This window comes from Gigantopelta aegis, chromosome 1, assembly GCF_016097555.1.
Source record: "Gigantopelta aegis isolate Gae_Host chromosome 1, Gae_host_genome, whole genome shotgun sequence".
In the NCBI taxonomy this organism is placed as follows: Eukaryota; Metazoa; Mollusca; class Gastropoda; order Neomphalida; family Peltospiridae; genus Gigantopelta; species Gigantopelta aegis.
In genome coordinates, this window is record NC_054699.1 from 45,015,849 (window position 1) to 45,042,591 (window position 26,743).

The window sequence follows — 26,743 nt, forward strand, 5'->3', positions numbered from 1 at the left end:
ATTTAACCCGCGCTTATGAGGAATTATTCATTTCTTAATTATAATTTAAATCTGTAATTATTAATTCACTGCTCATGAATTATTCATTCACTAGTCATGCATGAATTATTACATTCAAGGCAACTACACCGCAAACAACCAACCACTAACTTACTTTCCTAGACAAGCTCAGATGGCTGAGGTGTGTTCCCAGGACAGTTTGCTTGAACCATCAGTGGATAATATATGTGTGTGTGTGTCTATGTATGTATGTATACATGCATGCACGTATGTATGTATGTATGTATGTATGTATGTATGTATGTATGTATGTATGTATGTATTGTTATAACGGAGGGGGCGGGACGTAGCTCAGTAGTACAGCTCTCGCCTAATATGCGATCGATCTAAGATCGATTCCCGTCGGTGAGCCCATTGGGCTATTTCCCGTTCCAGCCGGTGCTCCACGACTGGTATATCAAAGGCCGTGGTATATACTATCCCGTCTGTGGGATGGTTCATATAAAAGATCCCTTGCTACTGATCGAAAAAGAGTAGCCCATGAAGTGGCGACAGCGGGTTTCCTCTCTCAATACCTATGTGGTCCTTAACCATATGTCCGACGCCATATAACCGAAAATAAAATGTGCTGAGTGCGTCGTTAAATAAAACATTTCCTTCTCTCCTTCTTCTTCTTATAACGGAGGAAATTCAGTAGGAAGGTGGATCGTCGTCAAAATGTGAGAAGTTACAGATACAGAATAAACCGGTATGGAGTTGAGTCGAAGATTTCGAGGATGTTTGGTGATCTTCGGTGGTGTTTTGGTGCATTTGTCGCTGGGCACAGTCTATACATTTGGTTTGTTATGAACAGCTGTAATCATTATTATACGTTCATCAGATTTCCTTGAACTGTTACTTTATATTTTATTTACTTTATCAAAATTAACCAAAAATATTATCGAGTCACGAGAAACGGATTATAAACATATGTTGACAGTTGGTTAATAAGATTAGGTTATCATATAATACGGCACATGACACCAGAAGATATACACCGGATCATGGTTATTTGGAACTGAATTATAGCATGGGAATAGGAAGGAGACAAAAAGCGTGTGTGGTTGGGGGGGGGGGGGGGGCACATTGTCACCAGGGCTTCTAGATTATGGCAGCCCCACTCCCATGGCTAGTGATATTCATTGTTGGGCTAGTAAATAACTACTATTGTCATGCCAGATGGCTAGTGAAAAACAATTTGTGAAATGTTTCAGTTAAGTCTATTTTGTAAATATGAATATCCTGACCCCACCCCAATCCCCAATGTTAGTGTTTTTAAGCTCTATATCCCTCTTTAGGTAACCTATCTGATTATTACTATTATTTAGTAAAATTGTATTAACTTAAAGTAAATACCATGGCTAGTGGATTTTAAAAAGATTCTAGAAATCCTGCTGTCACACATATATAAATACATGTATAAATATATAAAAATGGGTACCAGATGTTTCGCCCCTAAGCCAGTTCGCCCCTGTCAGTTTGACCCCAGTCAGTTCGCCCCCAAATAGGATGTCAGTTTGCCCCCACGTGCATAACCAGTTTGCCCCCACAAAGACACCACTGTGTCACTGTGAATGTGTGGTCTGGACCCATCTGTGTGTGCCGAGCTTCCTCTAGTGCAACCCTACCCTATTTTATGAAACACTTATATATTAATTAAACTGGCGATTATATGATTATACTGGTGATTATATGTGACTCATGATCTGTCCAAATTGTGGAAAGACTAATAATCCCTCCCCTCTAAGAAAAGAAACACACACACTCACACACACACAGACACACACACACAGAGACACACACACAGACACACACACACAGACACACACACACACAGACACACACACACAGACACACACACACACTCACACACAGACACACACACACACACTTTAACATGCCTCTAAAGAAACAATACAATAATTGTTTAAAAGTAACAAATAATTGGGAGTTGGGGGCGAACTGATTAAAAGTTTGAGGCAAACTGACAAATAGTTTGAGGCAAACAGTTGGGGGCAAAACGTCATGGATTCTATAAAAACCATCCCTGCAGCTACAAAGTGGGGGGCACATGCCTCCCTTGTCTCTCCCCCCCCCCCCTCCTGCCCCGCTTCCTATTATTGCATTTCTGGTACACTCATTTAGCCAGAGAGGATGGAATGGACTATAGACAGACATTTGGACAGTTATCATCGCTCTCTTACCATCAGAGACCAATCTATATAAATTCTGCGCAATCGCTGTCTACCAAACAGTAGTGAAAGATTCCTACTCTAATACAACAACAATCCAATATTTGATGTTAAATACCTTTACATTGATAATTTTTTTAGCTCCCTGAATATTGAAGCCTGAATTATCGAGGCCTCATGGTATAGATCACAATTAATTATTATTACTCCGATGGCAGTACGTTTGGTACAGGATGGTTTAGACTTAAGGTGTTTGTGTATTTGCAGGCAACATGACACCCTATGTGACGTCATACATACGGGAATACAGCTCGCCCGCAGACCTGACCTATGCAACTAGCATCTGGATTTTTGCTATGTCGGGCATGGGCCAGGGTCTGTCTATGTTTCTTGGTGGCTTGCTGTGTCAGAAGATTGGTCCGCGACTCACAACTCTGTTAGGCAGTTTATTCATGAGGTAAAAGGAAGGAAATGTTTTCTTTAACGACACACTCAACACATTTTTATTTATTGTTATATGGCGTCGGACATATGGTTAAGGACCACACAGATGTGGAGAGAGGAAACATGCTGTCACCACTTCATGGGCTATTCTTTTTGATTAGCAGCAAGAGATCTTTTATTTGCACCATCCCACAGACAGGGTAACACATACCACAGCCTTTGATATACCAGTCGCGGTGGACTGGCTGGAACGAGAAATAGCCCAATGGGCCCACCGATGGGGATCGACCCCACATCGACCATGCATCTGGTGGGTGCTTTACCACTGGGCTACATCCCGCCCCCATTCATGAGGTAAATGCAAGAGGAGATAATTCTGTAACATGTCTTCTCTGTTTTTGTTTCTGGAGGTGATGCAGGACTTGAAATTGGAAGTGAAATATGGCCAGCTGTTTTGGAGTTTTTTGGGGTGGGTTTTTTTTTAAATAGCAGGCCAAAATAGATATGTCCTGCTAAAAAACAAATATGTCCTGCTGGAAATAAGCCAGCACAGGAGGATGTCAGGGTTTTATTTCTAAAATTTGACTTGACACCCATCAGTGGCAGATCCAGAAAATCCATATGGGGGGGGGGGGAGGGCCCAATGACATGAGGTGGAATGCCAAGGGAACTCTGGGGGAGTTTTGGAGGGGGATCGTAAAAAAATGAAAATTAATATATAATAAAACTATAACTATCGCAAATTTTAGGGTGCCCCCCCCCCCCCCCCCCCCCCCCCCCCGATCTGTCTCTGCCCATGGCTTTGACATTGGGAATTTTAGTATCGTTTTACCAAAAACTGGAAATTTTCAGTTTCATTTCAAAGACATCTTATTAAGCTAAGTTAGAATTAAAAAAGTAAAGCTATACATGTACTTTTATCTATTGAAATAAATATATCTATTGTGCATTACAAAACATTACTGGGGAAGGAAGGTTCATCAAGTGAATGAGATTTACATTCAGGTTGGGAATTGTTTACTCCAAAATTGGGAATAAAAAACGACATGACCTCTGTAGAATGGTGGGGAATGGTGCCCATTACCGGAGTCTAGAAACATAGGTGATAAAAGCCTGGATGTGGTGGAAAATTGGGAGCTCTGAGATGTGTTTTAAAGCATTATGGAATTAAAATAATCAGAATTACAAATTAAATAGCATCGGCCTCTTGAAAAATGATCAGTATTTTGGGGTGTGGTTTTACCTGGTCAATTTCTGTTTCACCTGCTAGGACTAAAACATTCTATAGAATTCTTGTTAAAAGGTCCTTTTGTATAAAACAGGACATTTGAAAGAATAGTAGTGTTCCAATTGAGATCGTTAGTATTTGTTTTAAATCAGAAATCTGCAAAGTGAGGAATGTTTTTATTTTAAATTATAGTATTTTATGTTCACGCTGTTTTGTTGTATTTACGACTGTTTTTCTTTTTCCTAGTCTGGGTGTTTTACTAACGTATTTCACAATAAAGCTGTCGTTTGCCGTTGTCGTCATTACCTATGGCTTGATGTTTGGTTTTGGTGTTGGCATTGCTTATGCCATTCCCATAGCTTGTGCAATGAGGGTGAGTTTTTATCCCCCTTTCCAGTGTTTCTGCCAGAAAGAAATTTTTGGGTATGGTGCTATGAAATTTAATATTTACAATGTGTTTGCTGAATACAACTGCAGTCAACAGGTGGTATGGGGGGCCTCTCCCAGAAAGAAAATGGTTTAGTTTTAGGGTTCGGGTTAAGAAAATCATACAGTATAATGATAAGAGTAATTAATTTTGTCAAAAGGTCAACTTAAAAAAAAAAAAATGTGTAATAAAAATTTGGTCTTGTACCATACCCATTTTACTCTCTGGCAGAAACCCTGCTTATGTTTTTGTTTATAATTTCCCATCCACCAAATGTAGTTGAAGTGTGTTTGAGTTATCCCCACTTATTTTTCTCTTTATAATTTCCCATGCAATTAATGGGACTAACCAGAGTTTTCTGCCATTGTAACATCTTTCTGACCAACAGATCTTTTTTGATGACTAAAATTACATATTAAAGATATTTTCCTGTTTAGAAATATCAGTATCAGCATAAGCAAGGTATTTGTGGTCATCCTAATGTTTGTTGACTAGTAACCCAAACAAGATTTTAGTTTCCTATAATTTTGAAAATATCTTACAATGGCTGCCAAATTAGGACAGTCCCTTTAAATGTACATTAATTGTAGTCAGTATGAGTTATCGCCCCTTATTTTTATGCTTGTAAACTAGGGGTGCAACGATACGGTCAAAACCGTATTGCGATATATTGCGATATAAGAAACCGTATTGCAATATGTATTGCAATATAGTTGATATTATTTAAATTTAATATTTATGGGTTGGGTCTTTTTTTTAATGAAAACAGAAGGCATAACTTTTTAATGATTTTTATTAGTTTCAGCTGTCAGGCTAAATGTTTTAGGCCATATTTTTTATTTTTTAACACAATACTTGTCTACTAGAACACCGGTGTGACGGTGTCAAACTATTTATAAATTGTCACATTCGGAAATCCTTACTATCGGGCTTTTCCGTTGCTGCTCGCTTAACACGGAAATGTACGTATTGAGTCGCTATGTTTCGGCAGATCGACCAAACCAGAGCCGAGGTTATTAGCCGAGGTATTTTGAACGATCGGCTGAAGTATTCCGAGTTCAGTGAAAAACAGCGAAGTGTGATTCTCACTTGTTGGTTTATTTCTTTGAAGATGATAGCCGTAGCCGTATTCCAACGTAAATGGACAGTGAATGATAATGTGTAAGTAACAAAACATTTATTTGTAATTATCGTTAACTGGTTATTTTCAATGGACATTAAACATGTTTTGTTTAGAAGTCAGAACCAAGTATAACCGACCTATCACTTCATATGCCAACAAGTAAGCCGACTACGCTTAACGTGATAGTTACACTTCCTGTCACCACCAATTAATAAAATGATGTGGTTTTTGTTTGTTTATTTGCCTATTTCAAGTCAAATAAAATACAAGGAAAAAAAATAGCGTATAAAAATCGCGATACGCAAAACTGTACCGCGGTTCGTATCGAGCTGATCAATTATCGCGGTATACCGGTTTATCGTTGCAGCACTATTGTAAACTGTACATTATCATGTAGGCACATTCTCCCCTAACCCACTCCTAGAATCCCTCCCTCCCCCCCTCAAAAAAAAAAGAAAAAGAAAAGAAAAATAAAGGAATGGAATGGAACGGAATGAAATAAAAAAACAAAAAAAAAACAAAGAGGAAGTTAACCTATCAAAAACTTTAAGGTAGCTGGCACTGATAGCATTATAATACCAGTAAAATACACTGATTTTGGTCTGCTTACATACATACATGCATACAATGTACTAGACCAGTTTTATTTTATTGTATTGCTGAAAACTAAAAACATCAACTCAAACAGTCTATATTTCTGTAAATGAGAACAAAAATGCATGGGAATTAAACTTTAACAACACCACTAGAGTACATTGATTGATTAATTATCAGCTAATTGGATGTCAAACTTTTGGTAATTTTTACATAGTTTTAGCGAGGAAACTCGCTACATTTTTCCAATAGTAGCAAGGGATGTTTTATATCACCATCCCACAGACAGGATAGCACATACCATGGCCTTTGATATATCAGTAGTGATTCAATAGCTGGAAAGAGAAATAGCCCAATGTGCCCACTGACAGGGATTGATCCTAGACTGACCGTACATCAGACAAGCTCTTTGCCACTGGGCTATGTCAGTACGAGAATTATACCAGCTTTGTGTGACTTTTGTGTGTTGTATTTTGTCTGTTTTCAGTGGATGCCTGAGAAGAAAGGCTTGGTCAGTGGTTTTGTGGTCGCGGGTTTCGGGGGTGGATCGTTCATCTTTGATCAAATTCAGACCGCGTTCATCAACCCGGAGAATAAATCACCTCAACACGAAGTTGATGGTGTCAAGTAAGTATTTGATATAAAGAGTCGAATCTCACTGAGTTGAACGCGGAAGGGTCGAATACAGTGCAACACTCGAACCAGAAACAAAGTCCTGAATTACTCTTACATGTTACCGACCGAATGGTTAGGTCGAACTAGCCGATGGGTTAAACACTTTCTCGAGCTCCGACAGGGTTCAATCCAACATGATTCAACTGTATACATTTTTCATGTACATGTAATGAGTGGGTGGGTTTAGGGTGGATGGATGGGTGGGATGGATGGATGGATTGATGGGTGGGTGGGGTGGATGGATTGATTGATGGGCGGGTGGGTGGGTGGATGGATTGATTGATAGGTGGGTGGATGGATTGATTGATGGGTGGATGGGTGAGTGGATGGATGGATTGATTGGGGTGGGTGGGTGGATGGATGGGTGGGGTGGATGGATTGATTGATGGGTGGGTGGGTAGATGGATGGGTGGATGGATTGATTGATGGGTGGATGGATGGATTGATTGATGGGTGGGTAGATGGATGGGGTGGATGGATTGATGGTGGGGTGGATGGATGGGTGGGTGGATGGATGGATGGGTGGGTGGATGGATTGGATTGATGGGTGGGTGGGTAGATGGGTGGATGGATTGGTGGGTGGGTGTATGAATGGGTGGGTGTATGAATGGGTGGATTGATGGGTGGGTGGGTAATGGGTGTGTAATTCAGTAATGAGTGGGTGGAGGGAGGGAGGAATGGATTGACTATAAATTGGTTGTTGGATGTCGCACTATGATATGTTAGGATTGTTATTGGGTTTTTTTTAATGCATATGTTTTATTCATGATTCTCCATAATGATACTCCATAATGTAAAATATCTCAAGGACTTTGAAACAAAGCACACCCTAATATTTGAGAAATCTCTCTCACATAAACAAAATATTTGAGATATGTCTCTCATGTTAACCTCAATGGTCCTAATATTTGACATATCTCTCTTGCATAGAGCTGAAGATGTAGAATAATACATGAGTGGCCGTTAAGATACCATTTATCTCACAAGTTGTTTTAAAATGTATCTAACGAGCAAAAGCAAGTATGATACATTTTTAAACGAGTTGTGAGATAAATGGTATCTAAAGTACACAAATTTCTTACATATCCTCAAAAACCAGGTTTTAAGTACATTTTAACATCTTTTTCCGCTAAAAGTTATTTACTGCCATTGCACCTGTAGCTTACTTACGCGTCACAGGCACATGAATGTCAGGTTAACTATATATCACAGTCTAATCAAGTTCCATCGTGTAGTTTTTCATTGGAGGTATGGCATTGGTGACCTGGTCATCACCTAGGAGCAGCCAGTCATATGTCTTGAAATTGTTAGCACACGTACATGTGTTAACAACTATGTGTCACCAAAAATAACGCATGGTGTTCTCACCAACGGGTGTGTAAGAAAAGTTATTATTTATGGATTTTAGCTTAGACTAATTAACTTTACTATTTCTTTAATCAGTCTTGACAATAGGTCGTACAGTGCTCAGTTATTTCAAAGGTTATTTCCTTGAATGACATCGATGGATAAAACTTCTCTATTAGTTTTGGCAAAAAGAATTTTAAAACATTTCTCCAAGTGTGTATATTTTTTGCAACTGAGGTTAGTAATGTCCTATGTTTTTGTTATCAACAAGCTGGCATTGAAGCTCTGACAATTAATATTGTTTCAATGTTTTAGTTTTAATAATATTTTGTGAAATTACAGTATGTTTTCGAAATTTGTCTACTGTGACATATGTATCAACTAATCATAATCCTGTTATTATTTGTTTTGTTATCCTGTACAGATATTTCACCAAGAAGGATGGCGTCCTTGACAACGTTCCATACATGTTTCTGGTGATGGGAGGTTGCTATGCAGCAATGCAGCTGATTGGCTCAATGTTAGTCGTGTTTCCACCCAGTGAGGTATTTAACAAATGGCTCAATGTTAGTTGTGTTTCCACCCAGTGAGGTATATAACAAATGACTCAATGTTAGTCATGTTTCCACCCAGTGAGATATATAACAAATGACTCTGTGTTAGTCATGTTTCCACCCAGTGAGGTATATAACAAATGACTCAATGTTAGTTTTTTTCCACCCAGTGAAGTATATAACAAATGACTCAATGTTAATCGTGTTTCCACCCAGTGAGGTACATAACAAATGGTTCAATTTTAGTCATGTTTCCACCCAGTGAGGTATGAAACAAATGACTCAATGTTAGTCGTGTTTCCACCCAGTGAGGTATATAACAAATCACTCAATGTTAGTCATGTTTCCACCCAGTGAGGTATATAACAAATGACTCAGTGTTAGTCGTGTTTCCACCCAGTGAGGTATATAACAAATGACTCAATGTTAGTCATGTTTCCACCCAGTGAGATATATAACAAATGACTCAATGTTAGTCATGTTTCCACCCAGTGAGATATATAACAAATGACTCTGTGTTAGTCATGTTTCCACCCAGTGAGGTATATAACAAATGACTCAATGTTAGTTTTTTTCCACCCAGTGAAGTATATAACAAATGACTCAATGTTAATCGTGTTTCCACCCAGTGAGGTATATAACAAATGGTTCAATTTTAGTCATGTTTCCACCCAGTGAGGTATGAAACAAATGACTCAATGTTAGTCGTGTTTCCACCCAGTGAGGTATATAACAAATGACTCAGTGTTAGTCGTGTTTCCACCCAGTGAGGTATATAACAAATGACTCAATGTTAGTCGTGTTTCCACCCAGTGAGGTATATAACAAATGACTCAATGTTAGTCGTGTTTCCACCCAGTGAGGTATATAACAAATGGTTCAATTTTAGTCGTGTTTCCACCCAGTGAGGTATGAAACAAATGACTCAATGTTAGTCGTGTTTCCACCCAGTGAGGTATATAACAAATGACTCAATGTTAGTCGTGTTTCCACCCAGTGAGGCACATAACAAATGACTCAATGTTAGTCGTGTTTCCACCCAGTGAGGTACCGTATAACCGGAAATTTTCAAGGATTTTTATTTTCGTGGGTTTCGAGGGTAAGTAGTCGGCATTGAAAATATAAATCCTTGAAAATATTTGAAAAAATCAACAAATTCTAACTAAAATATTTATTGTGAAAACCATAACACACTGACAATTTACCGGAACATTTTATTTCCTGCCATGCGCAGTCCACCGGATACGACAAGAGAATAGTATAGTCAAAACAACAAGTTAGAATTTGTAAAAAGTTATTGCGTGAATCTCACTGTTTGTAGAATATAATGAAATATTTTTAAATTTCGTATATTGTTTTTGTCAATGTCCGCCCACACTGCATCAGAGATTCTGGAGTGGATGAATGCAGATTTCAACGTTTCCTGGCGTATTTTTAATTCTGCCATAACTTTCATAATCCACCTTGCATGAATTGGTTTTATCGCCAAAGTACGCATTTCGATCTTGATGTCCGTTACAACTTCACCGTGTTTCATAGCCAGGAAAACCCGCTTTGAATACCATGTGGTAAAATTAGACTTCATGGCGTCCTTAAGTGCTTTGTTCACACATACGTCGTAATTGGCTTTACACAAAATCAAAGACTGTGATCAGTTGTCTGTCGAATAGCATACCGGGTATCACAGTGGCCAATTAGGCTACAGGTGACTGTTCTATTGTTTAACTTTAAACGTCGGTAGTATCGAACAACTGGCAGCCGAAGTGAAACTTTAATTAACAATAGCAAGTATTCTCGCAACTAGACTTGCTAAAACTCGAAAATAAAATCACTTTCAATTTAGATTTGGCAAACAACGAAAATAAGAAACCTTGAAATGTTTTTATACCCCAAACCACGAAAATTTCCGGTTATACGGTATGTAACAAATGACTCAATCTTAGTCATGTTTCCACCCAGTGAGGTATGTAACAAATGACTCAATCTTAGTCATGTTTCCGCCCAGTGAGGTATGTAACAAATGACTCAATCTTAGTCGTGTTTCCACCCAGTGAGGTATGTAACAAATGACTCAATCTTAGTCGTGTTTCCACCCAGTGAGGTATGTAACAAATGACTCAATGTTAGTCATGTTTCCACCCAGTGAGGTACATGTGTATGTAACAAATGACTCAATGTCAGTCGTGTTAGCCAGGTACCGGCTCTGACCTAAAGCGAGTTTTAACGACTCAATGGGTAGGTGTAAGACCACTACACCATCTTCTCTCTCACTAACCACTAATAACTAACCAACTGTCCTGGGCGGACATCCCAGATAGCTGAGGTATGTGCCCAGGTCAGCATGCTTGAACCTTAATTGGATATAAGCACGAAAAGAAGTTGAATGAATGAATGAAATGACTGATGCACCCAACAGACTGATTAGCAAACTGTGCATAAAACCATACCTGTAGTTTGTAAACTTTCTGTAGACTTCCTCTCTCTCTGTTTGGTGTTTTCCCTAGCTTGTTTTATCACGGTGCGGCACCATGCCTCAATAGTCCAGCGCCACTGTGCCTTATCAGCACCATGCTGCCCATAATTTAAAGAAGCCTTTTTTGATAATTAATCATAAAATTACTTTAAAATTATAAAACACTCAGAAAATAATGTTTTATTATAATAATAAATAAAATATGCCTGTTTTGCCACTTATTTATTCAAGCAAGCACATTATATACATTTTTTTTTTTTCAATTAATTGTTTTGTCTTTAAGTAAACACGCCCTGAAAATATTACAAATTCCCCAGATTGTTTCGTCTACCATGCCTTGCCAGATTTCTATGGAAAACACTACTAGTGTTGAAATGACCATGTAGTATTAGACATGAAATAGTTTACTTTAATTTCTCTTCTAGTGTATCTGGAGCTCTGGTATGTATTGGGCTGTCTGCAGATATTGCTTTTCTTTATTTTAATTTTGTAGACAGAGAATCAAGAAATTACTGTGGAGTATAGTTGTGGAAAAGTAATTTCTTCTTTTTAAAGCTTGTTAACAGACTGGTACTACTCGCATGCTTTCTTGGGTGATGGGATTTTTGCAGGAGATTTGGATTTAAACTTTATAATCTCGCTTTTGGGGATTTTTTCATCTTCATTGTATCTGTCTGCATGGTTAACAGTGTATGCTCTAGTGTTTCATCACTACTTGTGATATTGTCTGCATGTTTAACAGTGTATGCTCTAGTGTTTCATCGCTACTTGTGGTATTGTCTGCATGTTTAACAATGTATGCTCTAGTGTTTCATCACTACTTGTGGTATTGTCTGCATGTTTAACATTGTATGCTCTAGTGTTTCATCACTACTTGTGCTATTGTCTGCATGTTTAACATTGTATGCTCTAGTGTTTCATCACTACTTGTGCTATTGTATGCATGTTTAACAGTGTATGCTCTAGTGTTTCATCATATACTTGTGGTATTGTATGCATGTTTAACAGTGTATGCTCTAGTGTTTCATCATATACTTGTGGTATTGTATGCATGTTTAACAGTGTATGCTCTAGTGTTTCATCATATACTTGTGGTATTGTATACATGTTTAACAGTGTATGCTCTAGTGTTTCATCACTACTTGTGGTAGTTTCGATGTTTAACAGTGTATGCTCTAGTGTTTCATCATATACTTGTGGTATTGTATACATGTTTAACAGTGTATGCTCTAGTGTTTCATCACTACTTGTGGTATTGTATGCATGTTTAACAGTGTATGCTCTAGTGTTTCATCATGTTTAACAGTGTTTAAGTCATTAAAAAGTCTCTATTAGTTGTTAAAACATCTCTATTAGTCAACAACATCTTAATTATTGTAACAAACTCAGGATAGTTTCATTAAATCAGTATGGGGGTGGGATTTAACTCAGTCCATTGAGAAAAAATCCAATCAGTTGAATAGATCCACCGAGGTGGTTCGATCCTGTGATGCAAGCACCTCAGGTCAGCACTCAACCGACTGAGCTAAATTCTGCTCTTAATAAAATAAAGTCCTGGGTTGTCTTTTTTTTTGGTTCCGTCTTTATAAAGTAAAGAGGCGAGTTACAGGTGATGGTGACAACTTTTGCATGAAAGTTTAGACCACTTTGTCACAAACTGTAAGACCTATGTCAATCAAACTTGGTTTATAGTTACACCTATAGATGTTCACACGCGAGATACAGTTATTACTTTTCCGATGGTGGTGGCTGTGACTACGGTAACTTTTGTATGAAAGTTTAACGTTAAAGTTTGTCACTTAGACCAGTTTTTCACAAACTGTAAGACCTACGTCAATCAAACTTGGTTTATAGCTACACCTATAGATGTTCACAATTTTTTTTTATGGTAAGCGAGGCATTTATTTCCATGGAACTTTTCTCTCTTTTTTTTCAGACTGTGACTTGTACATACAGTCCTGTGAATGTATTAAATGTAGCCAAATCGAGTGAAAATAAAGCGTTGCTAAGCGACGAGGAGTGTAATTCCGATGAAGAGCGGTACACTGAGTCTCAGGAGGGGGTGTCGAAAGATGTTGAGGCGAAATCCCTTTCTGTAGAGAGGTAAGACCACCCCAGATAGGGTGGGGGTTGGGGGGGGAGGGAGGTAGTAAACTGGAGCACTCTTTGTATATCGTGCATCAGTTATAAGAATGGGGTGGGACGTAGCCCAGTGGTAAAGCGCTCACTCGATGCGCGGTCGGTCTAGGATCGATCTCCATCGGTGGGCCCATTGGGCTGTTTCTCGTTCCAGCCAGTGTACCACAACTTGTATATCAAAGGACGTGGTATGTACTATCCTGTCTGTGGGATGATGCATATAAAAGATCCCTTGCTGCTAATCTAAAAGAGTAGCCCATGATGTGGCAACAGCGGGTTTCCACTCTCATTATCTGTGTGGTCCTTAACCATATGTCTGATGCCATATAACCGCAAATAAAATGTGATGAGTGCATCGTTGAATAAAACATTTCTTTTTTTCAATTATAAGAACTGACAGTAAGTATTTTGCTGATTTTCAAAATATGAACTTAAAGAACCATGTGTACACTTTTTGGATGTTGATCTCATATGTGAAGTCATACTGTGTGACACGGTCGATCAGCTGATCGGAGGTCATGACCTCTCAAAAGATGTATTTCACATTGTTGGAGATGAAAAGTATCACATGCAGTAGCGGATCCAGGAGGGGGTCCAGGGGTCCGGACCCCCCCCCCCCTTTTTTTTAAAACCAACCATAACCTTTAATGGGAAATGTGATTATATAAACTGTTCTGTGTAAAAGGAGAGATCAGTCATCACATTTGGACACACACACACACACACACACACACCCCGTTTCAGAAATCCTGCATCCTCGTCTGACCATCGCAATGTGGAATAAACAGAATTTTGTCCTTCTGTAATTTTAATATTCTGAATCAAAATCAGAAGATTAAATTTTTGCAAGTAGTTTAATAATAGTATAAAAGAGTATTTCAGATATGGTGTACACCATTGAAAATGTTGATATTTTGAATAGCCCATTAATTACTGTTCTCGCTCTAGCCAGTGCACCATGACTGGTATATCAAAGGCTGTGGTATGTGCTATCCTGTCTGGGATGGTGCATATAAAAGATCCCTTGCTGCTAATGGAAAAATGTGTGTAGACTATATGTCAGAATTACCAAATGTTTGACATTAAACAAAACAAACTTATTAATTACTGTTTTTCTATTTTGTTTTATATATACAGCTACATTTTAACATTGAATTAGTTTATGATAGATGTTCTATTTATTCCCATGAATTACTTGTTTATGATTACTATGACAAGCATAGAATGTTTTTATGTTAACTCCATTACATTGTGTTTTTATGTTAACTCCATTACATTGTGTTTTTATGTTAACTCCATTACATTGTGTTTTTATGTTAACTCCGTTAACATTGTGTTTTTATGTTAACTCCGTTAACATTGTGTTTTTATGTTAACTCCGTTAACATTGTGTTTTTATGTTAACACCATTACATTGTGTTTTTATGTTAACTCCATTACATTGTGTTTTTATGTTAACTCCATTACATTGTGTTTTTATGTTAACTCTGTTAACATTGTGTTTTTATGTTAACTCCATTACATTGTGTTTTTATGTTAACTCCATTACATTGTGTTTTTATGTTAACTCCATTACATTGTGTTTTTATGTTAACTCCATTACATTATGTTTTTATGTTAATTCCATTAACATTATGTTTTTATGTTAACTCCATTAACTTTATGTTTTTATGTGAAAACTCTCAATGAATGATTAGTCTTTTGTATTCTAAATAAATTGACACAATAGTTTATTATACGTTTTGAGTTTTAATAGCATATATATTTTTTGTTTTAACAAACATTTATTATGCAAAAAAACAACAAATTAAAGCTACATGTATGTTATAATGTTGTGTGTTTTTTCAGACCCAAAGATGAAAGTATGACGTTACGACCAACACAAATATTAAAGGAGAAATCTTTCTATATACTGTGGACGATATTTTTATTGAATGGACAAGGGATCATATTTATATCAACATTATACAAGGTACATGTAACTACATTTATTATGTACATAGCAATGAAATAAATACAGGATACTCCCCGAGTGTCTGGTGATATCATATTTATATCATCATTATACAAGGTACATGTAACTACATTTATTATGTACATAGCAATGAAATAAATACAGGATACTCCCCGAGTGTCTGGTGATATCATATTTATATCATCATTATACAAGGTACATGTAACTACATTTATTATGTACATAGCAATGAAATAAATACAGGATACTCCCCGAGTGTCTGGTGATATCATATTTATATCATCATTATACAAGGTACATGTAACTACATTTATTATGTACATAGCAATGAAATAAATACAGGATACTCCCCGAGTGTCTGGTGATATCATATTTATATCATCATTATACAAGGTACATGTAACTACATTTATTATGTACATAGCAATGAAATAAATACAGGATACTCCCCGAGTGTCTGGTGATATCATATTTATATCATCATTATACAAGGTACATGTAACTACATTTATTATGTACATAGCAATGAAATAAATACAGGATACTCCCCGAGTGTCTGGTGATATCATATTTATATCATCATTATACAAGGTACATGTAACTACATTTATTATGTACATAGCAATGAAATAAATACAGGATACTCCCCGAGTGTCTGGTGATATCATATTTATATCATCATTATACAAGGTACATGTAACTACATTTATTATGTACATAGCAATGAAATAAATACAGGATACTCCCCGAGTGTCTGGTGATATCATATTTATATCATCATTATACAAGGTACATGTAACTACATTTATTATGTACATAGCAATGAAATAAATAGAGGATACTCCCCGAGTGTCTGGTGATATCATATTTATATCATCATTATACAAGGTACATGTAACTACATTTATTATGTACATAGCAATGAAATAAATACAGGATACTCCCCGAGTGTCTGGTGATATCATATTTATATCATCATTATACAAGGTACATGTAACTACATTTATTATGTACATAGCAATGAAATAAATACAGGATACTCCCCGAGTGTCTGGTGATATCATATTTATATCATCATTATACAAGGTACATGTAACTACATTTATTATGTACATAGCAATGAAATAAATACAGGATACTCCCCGAGTGTCTGGTGATATCATAATTTATTAGCACGAGTTGATAAAAGTATGAAATCCGAGGCATGTCGAGAATTTTTATACTTTTATCAACAAGTGCTGATAAATTATGATATCACAAAACACGAAGGGTGTATTCTTTTTATCATCCATTATCATTATTTTCATTTGCGACAGTTGTAGACAATATCAGTAATGTGGGTTGAATGTCACTATATTTGGCACCAGTAGACTCGTTAACTAGCAGAACGACAGTGGCGTGACGTCACTAATGATAGGTTTAGTGCTGAAACATACACAGTGACGTAACAAAATAATGTCTTGTGATTAAAATTTGACCAATCAAGATTATAAGAAGCGATATCTCCTAGGAGAATATCGCAGGAGATGTCGCAAATGATAGTGCCAGCAATATCGCCTACAAAAGCCTTTAATGGATAATAAATAGATCTATAGAAACCATAAAATTTAAAGTGATATTCAGTGTATTTTAGTTACAGTGAACATATAAAAATCGTAGTTACTTTATTGAACAAGTTCATGATTAAATTATCTCACTTGTAAATGATTCTGTTTTGATTATTGAAGCCAGTGTCGCTTCTTTGTGTTTAAGTTTGATGATTACCAAAGTCCAATGCATTTGATCATATAAAAAATGTAATTAAACAATATTATTGTATACTCTTGTTTGATGAATATTTATGACTTGTTGCAGGCCTATGGACAGACATTTATTAACGACGATGTCGTCTATTAAAACAACAACTCTTGTTTGATGAATATTTATGACTTGTTTCAGGCCTATAGACAGACATTTATTAACTACGATGTCGTCTATTAAAACAACAACTCTTGTTTGATGAATATTTATGACTTGTTGCAGGCCTATGGACAGACATTTATTAACGACGATGTCTTCTATTAAAACAACAACTCTTGTTTGATGAATATTTATGACTTGTTGCAGACCTATGGACACATTTATTAACAATGATGTCGTCTATTAAAACAACAACTCTTGTTTGATGAATATTTATGACTTGTTTCAGGCCTGTGGATGGACAGACATTTATTAATGACGATGTCATCTATTAAACAACAACTCTTGTTTGATGAATATTTCACCACTTGTTGCAGGCCTATGGACAGACATTTATTAACGACAATGTCTTCTATTAAACAACAACTCTTGTTTGATGAATATTTATGACTTGTTGCAGGCCTATAGACAGACATTTATTAACTACGATGTCTTCTGTTAAAACAACAACTCTTGTTTCATGAATATTTATGACTTGTTTCAGGCCTATGGACAGACATTTATTAATGACGATGTCATCTATTAAACAACAACTCTTGTTTGATGAATATTTCACCACTTGTTGCAGGCCTATGGACAGACATTTATTAACAACGATGTCGTCTATTAAAACAACAACTCTTGTTTGATGAATATTTATGACTTGTTTCAGGCCTATGGATAGACATTTATTAATGACGATGTCGTCTATTAAAACAACAACTCTTGTTTGATGAATATTTATGACTTGTTTCAGGCCTATGGACAGACATTTATTAACGACGATGTCGTCTATTAAAACAACAACTCTTGTTTGATGAATATTTATGACTTGTTTCAGGCCTATGGACAGACATTTATTAACGACGATGTCTTCCTTGCTTTGGTTGGAGCCTTTGCTGCAGTCTTCAATGCTGCTGGTCGAATTATGTGGGGGCATTTTGCAGATAAAACGTCATTTAAAGTAGGTGGTTCAATACTGATAATACCTGTGTCTGTACTACTCAACTTAGCTACTCATCTATGTGGTTTAACAGCTTTATTTATTAGTGGACAGGCAGACAAGTCCAGGCCTAGGGCACCAAATATTATGAAGAAATATTTGTTTTCACTATTATTTAATTGTTTTTATTTCATTTTGTTTTTTTGCATTGTTTTTGCATGCTGCACCAAATTCAACTTTTCCACTAAGTAGTAGAATCTGCTCTTTATGCCAGATACATATCCCCCCCCCCCACCCCACCCACCCTACACCCATCCATCTCATGATTTCCTTCTTATTGTGCAGTGTGCTTATTTGGCTTAGCTAACTGAAATATCAAAGAATGTACAGAATACTTAAGTACTGGGTACAACTACTGACTACTGAAAACTGTATTTTGAAAACAGCGTACAAAAAGTTGGTAATATTGAATAACACATTAAAATCTTGTTCTAATAACTGGGCACGTTTTGTGAAAAAATGTTTCAATGAACTAGGATTTGGTCATCTTTGGATAAACCAGAATGTCATTAACGTAATTTATACTCTAATAAAAATGAATCAGCGGTTTTTTGACCAAGCTAAGCAGAATCTGCTAAATGAAATTCAGATATCAACAAAATGTACATTATATAAACATATTGTTATGGATATTACTCTTCAATTTTATTTGTGTATAAGCACATACCTGCCGACTATAAAAAGTACATAACAAAATTAAGATTATTATCCCTCGACTTGGAAATTGAAAGAGGAAGATACCATAATATTGAACGTAATAATAGAAAATGCCACCATTGTAATAACGATGTTGAAGATGAATACCACTTCATGCTAGTTTGACCAATATTCCAAAACTTAAGAGAACGATATATCAAGTTATACTACAGACAAAATCCTTCTGTCTTTAAATATATACAGCTGATGCAAACACAAAACACTAAAGATTTAATTAATATTGGTAAATATATTTGTTTGGCATACAAGTTACGGCACTCATCTCTTGTCTAATATTATAAAAGTTATTACTTTTCAGACGCATATGTTATAACTTTGAATGTATTACTTCCATGCATGTACTTATTTAATATCTTTTGGTTTATATATTTTAATGTATTGTTACTTAATATGTTAGATGAAAAGTATGTGATTCATTGTATATAATAATTTAATTCTCCTGTGTGTTTATATATACTGTGTAAATATGTTGTGCTGATAAGCTTGTGGCTTAAAGCAAACAAATTGAATGGACTACAGCCTAGGTCTACATGGTATTACGATTATGGTGGGGGGGGGAGGTAAAATATTAGTGGCCTATGGGTTTATGTCTCTTGGTTTTCATTATTAAATTTGTAATAAATAGGAAATAACTAGGTACTGTCTTAAGATATCGGCTTTATCCTGCTCAGGTTGAATGGCAACTGCAGCAAGGCTCTGCTGAGCTGCAGTCGCCATTCAACCTGAGCAGGATAAAGCCGATATCTTAAGACAGTAACCAGTTATTTCTTTTATCAGACCTGTCAACCTTTAGTCAAGAGAAAGCAGGAGGTGTGTGTTGAAAAAGCAGGAGATTTTGTCAAAAAACAGGAGATTTTTTAACTTCACACAATTTAACCCAAAATCGCAAGGTTGTTGTAAACATTATTACAATAAGTTATATGAACACTACATAATGTCATATACACTTGTTAACCTTAGATCTTGGCTTTAAAAAAAAAAAAAAAAAAAAAATAATTTAAAAAATAAAAATATGTGTATATATATTTCTTTTTAAAGTTTAAATCTTATTATGATTTAATAATTTTTTTTTTTTTAAATCTCTTTTATCCAAAAATGTTAAGAACATTAACAAGAAATTAAAAAATTTAATTAGTACATTTACGGCATTACACTTACAGGTTACGTTACATCATCATTTGTGACTAGTGTACCCAAACTGAAGCACCCAAGACAAATTTATATAAATCTTATAAATTAATATTAAGTTTTTACTATAATGAGGAACAGTGGTGTGCTACTTATTTAAAATCATTATAATGATGCAATAAACATTGTATTTCCATTAATCAAGTAAAACCTCATTACGGACATTGTGTGAAATATACCGGAATTATACCCATTTCCGTGAATAACTTTATATCATTTATTAATTGTAAAAAAAAAATCTATTGAAGTGTACATTTGTTACCAACATTTTACTGCACAAACATACAAAATTAACTGACACAAGTATGTTTATATAGCTAATTGGTCTTTTCTTTGTCTTGCTGTGACATGTGATTTTAACATTGTGTGTATTGCTGTCAACTCTGGGCCAGAGTCTGGCACTTCCCTTATGTTATTTTGGCAAAAGGGGATTTTTTTTTTTTTTTATGCCTACAAAAATGTCATTCAACAGGAGAAATTGTCTCCTGCACAGGTTTATCAGGAGATTTGATCAAATACCAGGAGACTCCTGCCGAATCCAGGAGGGTTGACAGGTCTGTTGTATCCTGCAATCCTACGGTAATATTCGGAAAATCATTATTTATTCCAGTTTTGTGCACACAAATCGAGTATTGTCAACCTAGCAAGGCGTTTGCCGTATGACGTCATGCATCTTGATGTCATTATTTGTAAGACGCTAGCTACATTCTGTCACATTAAAAAAGCGTTTCTAAACTCTAATTCATAAATAAATATACAAGTTTTTTTATTGCTATCGCAAAAATAAAGTTATTTGTATTTACTGCATTTCAACAAATGATTTAACTAGTATGTTTATTGAAAATCTACTCTGAAATACTCAGTCGAGTTGGGCTTATATCACGTGACCTATATTTTTGGTCAGTGACCAAAAATATCCAGATTTATCTAGTCATCATATCTTGCCAATGTATACAGTGATTGCTGGATAAAATGCTATTTGAATACAATCCATTCTATATATTTTTTAACACAAGAAATTATCTGTGGTTGTGAATAAAATATAAAATTATAGTAATACTCAGAGTAGAGTAAAATTGTTTCCTCGTTTCTGTATAAACACATGTAACCATACACATGTATGGATAATGAAAATAAAATGTTTTTAGAGAGAAAAAAAGCTGAGTTAATAAATAGAATAACAATATCATCACTAGACAAAGTAAATTCTACTAGTGTATCATCACTATACTAATTAGGGGTGGGATTTATCTCAGCCAGTTCACCGCTCACCTGAGGTGCTTGTGTCACAGGATCGAACCACCTTGGTGGATCCATTCACCTGACAGGGTTTTTTCTTGTTCCAACCAGTGCACCATAACTTGTCAAAGGCTGTGGTATGTGCTTTACTGTCAAAAAGCTTAGGCGAGTGAAAAATTACACTCATCAAAATGCTATGGCGAGTAAAAAAAATGCAAAAATGAACCAACTAATTTTATGTCGTTTGGTTCATTAGTGTAGTTTTGACTTTTTTTTCCCTTTCACAAATGGAGTTATTAAAATGTCACGAGCAGTGCCATAGAACTATAATTATGACATACACTGATGCAGATATATAATTTGATACACACAATTATAGATATCTTTTGAGTGCCAGATGGTTTGATGAACGTGCAGCTAAACGTGTAGAAATCGACTAATCTTGAATTTCATTATTATGTATATCGAATATGATTAGGACAGATGGGATGGAGAAAACCACTGGCTCTGAGGAGGTGGTTCAATTAGAACCCAATGACTCAGGCATCTCAGGTGTGCACAACTGACTGAATCAGATCCCTCATATTATTATTTTTTTTAAATAACTCGTTAAACGTAGGCCTACAATTAGTTCAATTGATGGTGTTGGTTGGGGCATTGACATTCACGTAGCATTTTTAATTCAACAATTACACAACAAGTCTCCCACCCTCAACATCTTGTAACACGTCATTTGACCTACCACTACCAGTTATGAACGGCTACGACATATATGTCATCACCATTAGATTATTGATCTAGAACGGTGTGTTTATCTACTAGGTTGCCATGATGTGTGACTGTGCTGTGTTTATCTACTAGGTTGCCATGATGTGTAACTGTGCTGTGTGTATCTACTAGGTTGCCATGATGTGTAACTGTGCTGTGTTTATCTGCTAGGTTACCATGATGTGTAACTATGCTGTGTTTATCTACTAGGTTGCCATGATGTGTAACTGCTGTTTATCTACTAGGTTGACATGATGTGTAACTGTGCTGTGTTTATCTACTAGGTTGCCATGATGTGTAACTGCTGTGTTTATCTACTAGGTTGCCATGATGTGTAACTGTGCTGTGTTTATCTACTAGGTTGCCATGATGTGTAACTGTGCTGTGTTTATCTACTAGGTTGCCATGATGTGTAACTGTGCTGTTTATCTACTAGGTTGCCATGATGTGTAACTGTGCTGTGTTTATCTACTAGGTTGCCATGATGTGTAACTGTGCTGTGTTTATCTACTAGGTTGCCATGATGTGTAACTGCTGTGTTTATCTATTAGGTTGCCATGATGTGTAACTGTGCAGTGTTCACCATGCTCATGTTAACGATTGGTCTGACCAGCGTGGCAGGGAAGGCGATGTTCTTCATCTGGGTGTGTCTCTTGTTCCTCACGTTCTCCGGCAGCTTCTCCCTGATGCCCACCGCCACGGCGCGTTCCTTCGGACAGACTCACTACGCGGTCAACTACGGACTCCTGTTTACATCTCAGGTCAGTTTAGAGGTGGTCAGTTTAGAGGTGGTCAGACATTGCTTTTTATCATTTTGTCGGTGACGGGACGTAGGCCAGTGGTAAAGCATTCATCTGATTCCTGGTCAGTCTGGGATCAATCCCTGTTGGTGGCCCCATCAGGTTATTTCTCATTTCAGCCAATGCACCGCAGCTGGTTTATCAGAGGCTGTGGTATGTACCATCCTGTTTGTGAATATAACAAAATCCCTTATTATCGATAGAAAAATGTACTGGGTTTCCTGTTTAAGACTGTATGTCAAAAATTACTAAATGTTTGACATATCCAATGATTAATAAATCTGTGTAAGTATGTTTCAAATTTAATTATAATATTGTCTTTTATTTCTTTTACATTCATCGGGGTATGAACAACAACAAAAATTCTGCAAGCATTGTGTGAACGACAGTTTGCTGATGATTTTTTTTTTGCATACCCTGATAAACATAAAAGAAATAACAGACTATGTTTAAATATTGATATAATTATTTTCTGGAGATTTTTACAGTTTGGTGTTACAGGAATCTAATTGCATGATTTTGCTTTATGTGAATCAAATCCCCAGATTTCTGTTATAAAATAATGGCTGATTTTCTTGTTTTCCAGGTGATAACGAACCCAATAGGTGCGATTCTCACGTCTCAGCTGAAAGCTGTCATCGGCTGGTACGGCATGTTCTTCATGGTGTCAGCATTCTCATTCGCAAGTCAGTATTGTTAAACTTTTACCTCTTAATTGTCTCACAAGAAAGCCATTGTCAGTACTGTCCTCAAAGCGCCATTAATAAGGCTACATTAGATTTGTTGAAAAAAAAAAAAAAAATGTTTTATTTAAGGATACACTCAACACATTTTATTTACGGTTATATGGCGTCAGACATATGGTTAAGGACCACACAGATTTTGAGAGGAAACCCGCTGTCACCACTACATGGGCTACTCTTCCGATTAGCAGCAAGGGATCTTGTATTTGCGCTTCCCACAGACAGGATAGCACAAACCATGGCCTTTGTTGAACCAGTTATGGATCACTGGTCGGTGCAAGTGGTTTACACCTACCCATTGAGCCTTGCGGAGCACTCACTCAGGGTTTGGAGTCGGTATCTGGATTAAAAATCCCATGCCTCGACTGGGATCCGAACCCAATACCTACCAGCCTGTAGACCGATGGCCTAACCACGACGCCACTGAGGCCGGTCGATTTGTTGATGTTAGCTCAACATTAATGTTTAGCTCCATTTCTGACAAATTGTAAGTTAAATACTGTAGATCCTGAAATTAACGCATCCCTAAATTAATGCGAGCAATGGAGGGAAGACTTGTTTTAATAGCGTGTGACACATAACTTGCTGGACTATTTGACAGTTAGTCTGTCTCGCCGACACTAAATTGTTTTCCAGTTCTGTTTTATAAATATATTAGAATGTTAATATTTGTTTTTGTTTTAATAATGTGGGACACATATACAAAACATAGAAATAAAAGTAAAAGTAAAGTTTTGTTTTTTTAACGACACCACTAGAGCACATTGATTTTTTTATCTTATCATCGGCTATTGGACGTCAAACATATGGTCATTCTGACACTGTTTTTTAGAGGAAACCCGCTGTCGCCACATAGGCTACTCTTTTATGACAGGCAGCAAGGGATCTTTTATTTGCGCTTCCCACAGGCAGGATAGCACAAACCATGGCCTTTGTTGAACCAGTTAAGTGGTTTACACCTACCTGGAGCACTCAATCAGGGTTTGGAGTTGGTATCTGGATTAAAAATCCCATGCCTCGACTGGGAACCGAACCCAGTACCTACCAGCCTGTAGACCGATGGTCTAACCATGACGCCACCGAGGCCGGTATCCAATTGAAAAGAGTAGCCCATGAAGTGGCGACAGCAGGTTTCCTCCTTCAATATCTGTGTGGTCATTAACCATATGTCTGACGCCGTATAACCGTAAATAAAATGTGTTGAATGCATTGTTAAATAAAATATTTCTTTCTTTCTTTTTTTTAAATTATTTTTCATTAAGCTGTAACTTATTATAATTCTGTAAAAATATATTTATTTTTCAGGTCTTCTTATGACGATGACGTTTAATGTGAAGAATTGTCAAGGGAAGGATATTTAGAATGTTATTGTTATATTGCTTCTACAAACATATCGGTTGTTATCATGTTATTATATTTTATACTGTTACATTGATGTAACTGAAGCAGTGTTTCGGCAGTGATCTGCAGGAACACAGACAATCAAAACTAAGTATCAGCAGGCGTGGATTCAGGCGGGTGCCCAAGGGTCCTGCCCCACCCACCCTATTTTTGGTCAAACAATATATATTATACAATACACAAAAAATGCAAACTTATCCTGTTCACCTGACAAGCACCTTTTAAATTCTATTTTTATAAACAACAACAGATTTTGGTCCCACTCTATTAAAGAGACATTCCTGAGTTTCCTGCAATGTTTAAGATTTTATCAACTAACAGAGACTTTTTAACGACTGTAATTGCATATCAGATATATTTTTCTGCATAAAATATTAGTATATTAAACGTGTTTCTGATCGTTCTAATATTTGTACTAGTTTAAATTTCATATATTTCCTAATAACTATTTTTTTCGTACATACAAAATTATTTGAAGACGAAATCCAGTTTGGGCGTCTTACAAATATTAAGACTACCAGAAACACATTGAATATACAGACACTGATATTCTAAACAAGAAAATATAGTTAATATGTAAGTTTAATCGTAGAAATATTTTATTAGTCGGAAACATTTTACAGTGCAGCAAACTCGGGAATGCCCCTTTAAAACATCCTGGATCCGTGCCTGATTACGATATAGCTCTTTGGTGCTCACTTGGAGTGCAGTAAGTACTGATTTAAAAATACTAATCAAAATTATATCCCACCTTGTTTATGCATATTAACTATGATTTGTGAAGATCTGTATGTTTTGATACGCTGGAAGAATAAATATATTTAGGTGAACAGTTATAACATTTTGAGTGGTAGAAATATTTGTGTGCATACATGTATGCCTTTAAAAAAGGCTGTGTTTGTGAAAAAAATTAACTTAAACATATTACTTAAATACCTTTTTGCTGAAATTATAAATCTTGGCATTTGCAAAGTGTTTCTAGTCATCGGGTATTTGTAGTAGGTGAAAAGAAGACATTTTATACCAAATTAAGGTATACCAACTATACTGAATCAAAAAAGAAACACAATTAAATTTTTTATTTTTAAACATTTATTTAAACTGTGAACATTGTAGCTCCTATTTTGAGTCAATCTACTGATTGAAAACATATGATGGGTCCACAGGAATAACCTAAGATGTCACATGTTTGATATTTTGAGACAATTGAATTTTAAAGTTTTACAATTCTGTAGTAATGCATTCGTGAAATATTTATACCTAAGCAAGCGTGATTTACCAACAACCCTTAATGACCTACCAGAATTGTAGATTTTTATTTTGTTATGTTACTGTGACCTTGACATATACGACATTTATAACATTGACTGTGTTTCAATATCACAGGTTTTTATTCTATTGTATTTTATATGTCTGATAGTATGACGTCTCGTTCAAAATGACTCTATATATGGATTAGAGCAGATAATCAACAAATATATATACAAAACCGGACATTTTACTTGGTCCTTTTTTAAATATCTGTGTAGAAGAGAACCTCTCTAAACCGGATACCTCTGAAAACTGGACTTTTTACTTGGTCCCAAGGTTGTCCGGTTTTGAGGAGTTTCACTGTGTGTGTGTGTGTGTATATATATATATATATATATATATATATATATATATATATATATATATATATATAAATAAAAATGATAAAAGAAAACAAGTGTACAGTATATATGTATTTTAAAAAA

The 26,743-nt window shown here is 36.0% G+C and overlaps 1 protein-coding gene across 1 annotated transcript; it reads left to right on the forward strand.

The window, feature by feature from the left end:
- Positions 1 to 750: 750 nt before the first annotated feature.
- On the forward strand, positions 751 to 25,366 carry LOC121383508. Its single transcript, XM_041513615.1, has 12 exons — positions 751 to 838; positions 2,499 to 2,688; positions 4,150 to 4,276; positions 6,535 to 6,674; positions 8,494 to 8,655; positions 11,590 to 11,615; positions 12,923 to 13,199; positions 15,084 to 15,207; positions 17,990 to 18,112; positions 22,615 to 22,824; positions 23,450 to 23,549; positions 24,912 to 25,366. Exons 1-12 carry the CDS (start codon positions 751 to 753, stop codon positions 24,965 to 24,967), a joined length of 1,623 nt encoding a protein of 540 aa, XP_041369549.1. The 3' UTR covers positions 24,968 to 25,366.
- The last annotated feature ends 1,377 nt before the right edge of the window (positions 25,367 to 26,743 follow it).